Genomic DNA, 7,319 nt, shown 5'->3' on the forward strand with positions numbered 1-7,319 from the left:
GTTTTTCGTTTAAATGAGAGTCTCTGGTACTGGGAAGACAATTAATGCATATGCATTAAGCCCTGTTTTCCCAAAATGAAGCTTAAATAATCTTTTTTATTAATGATTTGAAAAAAAAAAACACATCTCGATCAGTGCTTTAAGAAATACCCTTTATAAATTTGAATGGGTTGTGTTCATTTCAAACTTGCGTTTTAAAAAGCTACAACATAATTTTGAAAACTGAGTCGAGTTGTACAAAAGCAAAAAACTCAGTGCCTTCAGTGCTTTGATAATTATGTAGACCTACGCATGTTCTTATTCGATAAATAGAAGTCACATGTGTAACAATAAAGATTCCACAGAAGTGTTAAATTAGTTACACATTAGATTATGTTCAGCATATACTAAATAGAACAAATAAAACAGACGCTGGTTATATACTTGAATACATTTAATGCTAAATAAACATGTTTACAAAAACACTCAATATTGTTATCAGATCAGAAGACTAAATGAAGTAAACAAATACGGAAGGTACCTTGTTATAATATCATACACAATCAAAATGCCCAGTTACAGAACAATGTCATTTAAACGTAAACATGGATTCTGAACAATAAAGAGATCTAAATTAAGGCAACAATCACACAAGACTTCAAAAAGTAAGGCACTAACAAATATGGATTTAATGCGAAGATCTAAAGAAAATTATACATCCAAATAACCCAACCAGCATTCGATATGGGGAGTCAAGAAACACATATTTAACTTGTTCTATATATACTGTAATACATTTTAGCAGGATGGCCTCAGAAAAACCAATGTCTTGTAAAAAACATTAATGTTTTTGTATTGATATAGACAACTTCATTCTTTTAAAATTTGAATAAATTTTACTTTCATTGTTTTAACCTATAAATTGTGATTTGTATCTAATACTTCTAGTTAATTCTCTGCATATTGATTGGCTTTTGCAAAATTGTGAATTTCTTGCAGGGATTGCGTTCACATCTTTGCAGTGTCTGTTGCCATCCATTTCATGCATATCAAAATAACAACTAAAACTGTGAACAATTAAGTAATATGTCTGAAACAGAAACATTCCAAGCATTCCAATACAATTCATCATAATGAGGTGAGTAATATATAACATTTAAAAAGGAACATAACAATGCATACAATTTCCATGAATAAAATTAGAAGACTGAAAAGTTAATATAATTTCCCTTTTTTGTGCTATCCTGGGTATACGAGTACATGCCCTGGTACACTATGATAGTACTTATCATTTGATGCAACAATAATACATGTTTACCAAATGATATAAAAAGAAGCAATAATTATGTATATTTTTACAAAATGATGGATTTCAAATTGCTTTTTAGCATTTGTATTTCATGATATGTAGAAATTTTAATTATGTTGTGTACCATGCCATATGTATTTTATATACTGAAATAAATTTATCTATCTAAATACAACTTTAAATGAACCTACTGACACATTATAAGAACTAAATTATTTTTTTATCAAGTTCCCCCAAATAAAAGAAGTGTTTGTAATCGAGCGGTAAATATCACAACTGATATAGATATTAACCATCATCACAATCTTTTTCTACCATAAACACAATGAAGTGAATAATGATCAAAATTGTAAAAGCATGTGTCGATAAATAACAAGTCAAACAATATTTTGTCAATGAATATGGAGAAGAAATAGAGTGAAAAAACAAACAAATAAAACAAACTTTATCTCAGTTATGTATATCCTTGACTTATACCAGATAACGGAGACACAGAACATAACAAAAATTGTATGATGTATTCTTTGTTACAAATGCCCCTCTATTGAAAATCCAAAACTGTTTTTTTAATACAAATATAAAATATTATGTTAATAAACTTGAAACTTGCTAATTTGATGAAACGCCTATTTATATAATTATATTCAATGGCGTTGTACAAAACATATATATGTACATAAAATTGATAAAAAATAAGAGGTATTGATAATATTATGAAGCATTAATTAAAGGATTAATGATCTTAAAATGTGTGATATAAATAAGAATGTTGTAAGGAACTTAAGCAATAAAACAATACCGGTTACACTATTAAAACACAGTAAAAGAAAAATATTATGTAATAAATTGATATAACTAGAGTTAAGACAATAATTATAATGATGATATGAGCAAATATTTGACAACATAAAGACACTGTTTTTCATTAACTAAAAGGATACGTAAAAGGATATTTCTACACTAATATTAAAGAAACATATTTATCCAATGTAAATGAATAGCTTGCATTTTATTATTTACAACTAGAAACTTTGGGATAGAAACACTTTAACATAAAAACATGTAATACATGTATGGCAAAACTATTAAATACCGGTATTGTCTTTTCATTTTTAACACATAAAAATTAACTTACTAGGTAATAATTATAAACCATTTGTGTAGCTTATACAATGATATCACAGTATCACAGGTCAGACATTCTTTTCATTTATACAAAAATCATATAATACATGAAATATGCGATATGATAGATTTAATTAAAAATACTAGAATAACTTTTATACGAAACATAAACTAGATCTGTAGAAATAAAGGAAAGAAAAACTCAATTTGCATGGTAACTCAGCTAGCCAAAACACAAACATAACTACTTTAAGAATTAATGAAAATGAACAAATTACATAATGCTCTTCATGACAAACCTTAAGTATTGTTAAAAAAACAAAAATGCAAAGTTAAATCAAAGTATTGCTACTAAGAGAGTTGAATGAACATTGACAACTTTTATGCTAAAAATTGTAAGCCGATGTGCGCCAATCATATTACATGTATTCTGCATCAGACCTTTCAGTAAACCATGATCAGATTTAGGCCAATGTTCCTTTAAGATCATCCCCTACATTACCATTGATGGGTATTCTGCATGCCCGAACGAACATGATTACCAGCTTCAGAAGCAACAGTAAACCAGCCACAGCTAACAGAACCGCCAGAAACATTGAATTTCTGTAGTTATCTTCAAGGTCAAAGTTTTTCTGAACGGAGCCCACCAAAGCAACAACAACAACAATATATGGGGTAACAGTATAGCGAACAAACTTGTCAATTGCAAATGTATCCAGTAAAAACCAAGTAATGATTAGACAGCTGAGGATTCCCAGAGCAATACTCACAGACACCTGCATCTCAACCGACCAGTAATATGTCAGAACAATCGCAAAATTCAACAGGGTAGCGATCGAAACCCATGTTGCAAAGAAGGCCAAACCGTTGTGCACGAAAATTCGTATAAGCCATATGTCTTTCACGGCACCAGCTTTTGACAAATAATTCAGTTTCCCATACAGCCGTCTGAACGATATGAATAGGCAAATGTACAGAGTCAGGGGGGTGAAGGCAATAACGAGAAGAGCCCAGTTCAAATACTGACGGTCCCATAAGAACAGCCAGGCTACAACTGCACAATTGTTGATGATAAATGATATGAAGAACAAGGGTGAAAGAATATTCAGTTGGTAGATGTAGTGACCATTGTCATCGCGTCTGCAGACGGTGGTTAGCGCATAAATAAACCAGGCCAGGTTCCAAAAGTAGATTGTGGCCCAGATGACGGCAAAGGTCCAGCCAGCTGGTGTGGCGCTAACATAGAAGGCATCAGCTATATCCCCTGTCCTGTTTCTAAATAACCCTGCAAAGAGAAAATTAAAATAGTAATGCGGTTATAGTTTGGCTTTTTCTGTGGAAACAATTTAAGATATATTATTACATGCACTATAAGTATGGCACTATCAAAACAGGCACATGTACTACCGGGTATTTAAGACTTGTAATTTTAGCAAATGAACAAAATGTTTCAAGTAACAAAATTGTCGATTGCACTGAATTGTAGTGGACTTACGGAAATTCTTTGAACATTTTTCACCCATATTCACATTTACCTGGAATAATATCACCTGTTGATAAGTAATTAAGCACCACTGTGATGCAGTAGATCAAGAAGCCTACAATTATCAATGCAATTTTTGCCCCACTGTGGCCTGACATCTTGATCTGAAACACAAACTTTTAGAGTAAGTTTCTTACATACCTTACTTGGCTTCTGCATAAATCAGCCATTATGGATGACCAGACAGAGCTTTTTTGCTGATTTTATGGCTGTTATTCGGATTTATTCCTAACAGAAAAGTATATTTTTTATAAATTCTGTCCCAGCATTTACTTTTGATGTTGTGACTCTCATATGTTCGGTAATAAAGCTGTTAAGTATAAAAATAAAGAGTTTAAATTTTTTCCCTGCGTAACAGGTTCATGTTGAATTCCGAATATGATGAGAAGCCCTGTTAGAGGGTTATCAATATTTATTCTTTAGACCATTATTTCATTAACAGAATGTTCAGCTCAAAAAAGCATGAAGCAGTAAAAATTATAAAATTGTGAGATTAAACTGAATAATATAATACTTTATCAGAAAGGAATTAGGGACTATACAGACCATGAACAATACAGCCCAGAATATACGGCCCAGATTAGCAGACTATACGGCCCAGGTTTGCTGACCATATGGAACATGTCTGAATTAATATTCATTTCTTATTCCACTCCTTCAATATTGTATTAATACATTTAAGGCCTAAACAAAACAAGCAAATTCGTTGAATTGATATCCCCCGCAAATATGCTTCTGGACACAAAAGTGTTATATTTGACACTAAAAAAAGCATTTTTTCACGATACAAAGGGCCATAACTCTGTTATTATCAGATGGTATACAATGCCATTTGGTGTGCATCATCCTATTATCCATCACTCATACCAAGTTTCAATGAAATCCGCCAAAGCACTTCCAAGATATGGCTCCGGACGGACGGATGGAAAGACGGACGGATGGACGGACGGACTACGCCAAAACAATATCCCTCCGCCTATGGCGGGGGATAATGTTTGTTTTCACTGACATGGCCTAAAAAATTAGGGTAGGTATACCTAAAGGCAAATAATTTTATTTAATTTTAATTTTTTTTTTGTGAAAATGTCGTACATGGTGCATCTTTTCATTTTTTTGTGTACAACTGTATGTAGATCTACAATAAATTTGATATAGAAATAAAAACATATATGTATATACATGATATAATAAATACGGGATTAGCTAAAGAAACTTCAGCGTACAGTTTATATAGTATTGACAGACGTATATAAAGTCGCGCCAGTCAAAAATCATAAAAAAGCGACATTTAAAGTTATGGTAGCCAGAACTAAAACGGGATTCCCAGCGGCGGATCCTGTGATCAAACTAAAAATATAGGCTAGATACACAGGCAGCAGTATCATAAATTTCCCCCCCCCCCCCGGGACCCTACCCCCCCCTCCCCCCGAGCTTACCCCAGGGGTTCCAGATTGTTAATTGTACACCTATTGTGTATGGTTTGACTTTTCAACAACGAATATTGACAAAAATACACAGTTTGAAAGGGTTATTTTTCAAACTGTGTATTTTTGTCAATATTCGTTGTTGAAAAGTCAAACCATACACAATAGGTGTACATTAAACAATCTGGAACCCCCGGGGTAAGCTCGGGGGGGGGGGTAGGGTCCCGGGGGGGGGGGCAAATTTATGATACTGCTGCCTGTGGCTAGATACAGATTGAAAGAATAGAAGCTAGACAGAAAATTAAAGACTTACTTGTTGCGTCTTACTCCCACTGAACTAACACGAGAACATACAAACGCTTAGTTTAAATAGAACGCGCCCAAAAAATTGCGAAATATCTGAAGAGTTATGTTTACAAAGCCAAACCAACGCATGTCTAATAACGTGACCTTATGCAATACGGAATATACCGAAGAATGCCGGCAAGCTATTCGTAAAATACCGGCTATTTCCGAGAGATTGTTGACAGTGAATATTTGCAAATAGTACAATCGATTTCATTGGATGTCCACTTTTCAGCAACTAATTAAAAACGCCGATACATTTTACAATATATATCGCTACTGAATGTCATCTCACTAGTCACCGTTTTGATTATTACATAAGGAAACCACCAAACTTTGCTTTTATTAACACCATTGACACAATGTTGGCAACACCACTTTATCAGCCATCTGTAAGTTATATTTGCCGTTTTAACATATAGGTAAATTCACATAATTTTTATTTGAAAACGTCACATGTTTTCGTTGTTTACATCATTTTGGAACAATTATCAGCAAAACATAATTTCATTATCGTTCATTTAAGTTGTTGTAACTACTACAGGGCCCTCAATCCATTTTAGGGGAAGCGGGTCGCTACCCATAGCAGGGGAAATTTTTGCGGCGTTTCCCTTTTTGGGGGATTTTTAACTTGCTCTCTAATTATTACATTTGTACATGTTTGCACTATATTCATTGCTTATTTCGTAATTTAGTTTGTTTGACAAGATTAAATTAAAATAGAATTGAGATATATTAATCATGAAACATCTATCTATTAAAAAAAAAAAAAATTTCTAGGGGGAATTTTTCCCCCCCAAAAGGGGAAAAAAGTATACTTTTCAGGGGGGAATGCGGCCGAATTTCGGCCGTGGATTTGACAGATTGAGGGCCCTGCTACTAACATCGAGTTAATGACATAAAAGCAGTTTTCATTTATCATTTAAATATAATAATAAATAATATGATTATAGGTGCTACCTAATTTACGGGCAAAAGCTTCTTAAGTTTTTTTGATAACAATGTATTTTTAATAAATATATGGGCATGATTGTGTTCAAAATATTATAATTGTTGCAATAATTATGTAATGCATCTTAAAAAATCAATCTTAAAACGAGTTACATGTTCCTAGCTTAAAGATCTAGCATCTTACATTTTTTTTGTTTTCTTGCCAAAGGAATTTAAAGCTGGTTCGGTGGCTGTGGTTTTATGGATGGGGTGTCTGGTAACTGGCTTAGTCACTGGGAGGTCTCTGTATTGATCTCTTAAGTGGGAGCATTCTTTAGATAACCCTAAAGACATTAGATGGTGTACTATTTGGGTTGAAAGTCAAGAAGACCTACTAGGTAAAAAGAGAAATGTACGTCGAAGTACAACAATTGTATGTAGACATACAAATATAAAATACACTTCAAAGTATATATTTGTATGTCAAAGTACAATTTGTACTTCAACATACATGTTTGTACTTCGACGTATACATTTTCTGAACAGCCTATCAAAACACTTGTCTATTGAGCTGCTTTTCCTTCAGATTTATTCATAATAAATGTTTAAAATCTCTTTTTTAATTAAGGACAAAAAGAACAAAAATATCAGAATGGCAAAAACA

General features: G+C 32.8%; 1 protein-coding gene across 1 annotated transcript; it reads right to left on the bottom strand.

The window, feature by feature from the left end:
- Positions 1-415: 415 nt before the first annotated feature.
- LOC127863310 (uncharacterized) lies at positions 416-5,826 on the bottom strand. The gene is made up of 3 exons (XM_052402730.1): positions 5,694-5,826; positions 3,949-4,060; positions 416-3,698 (listed from the first exon to the last, which is right to left on the bottom strand). The coding sequence occupies exons 2-3, from the start codon at positions 4,052-4,054 to the stop codon at positions 2,878-2,880; spliced, it is 927 nt and encodes a 308-aa protein (XP_052258690.1). The 5' UTR covers positions 4,055-4,060; positions 5,694-5,826; the 3' UTR covers positions 416-2,877.
- Positions 5,827-7,319: the final 1,493 nt, after the last annotated feature.

Source organism: Dreissena polymorpha, unplaced genomic scaffold (genome assembly GCF_020536995.1).
Source record: "Dreissena polymorpha isolate Duluth1 unplaced genomic scaffold, UMN_Dpol_1.0 chrUn004, whole genome shotgun sequence".
Taxonomy (NCBI): Eukaryota; Metazoa; Mollusca; class Bivalvia; order Myida; family Dreissenidae; genus Dreissena; species Dreissena polymorpha.

What these genes read in the sequence shown, in the direction of transcription:
- LOC127863310 (XM_052402730.1), bottom strand. Translation starts at nt 4,054, where the DNA reads ATGTCAGGCCACAGTGGGGCAAAAATTGCATTGATAATTGTAGGCTTC. An exon ending in AACAGGTGATATTATTCCAG is followed by an intron (nt 3,699 to 3,948) that starts GTAAATGTGAAT and finishes TTCTCTTTGCAG; the next exon opens with GGTTATTTAGAAACAGGACA.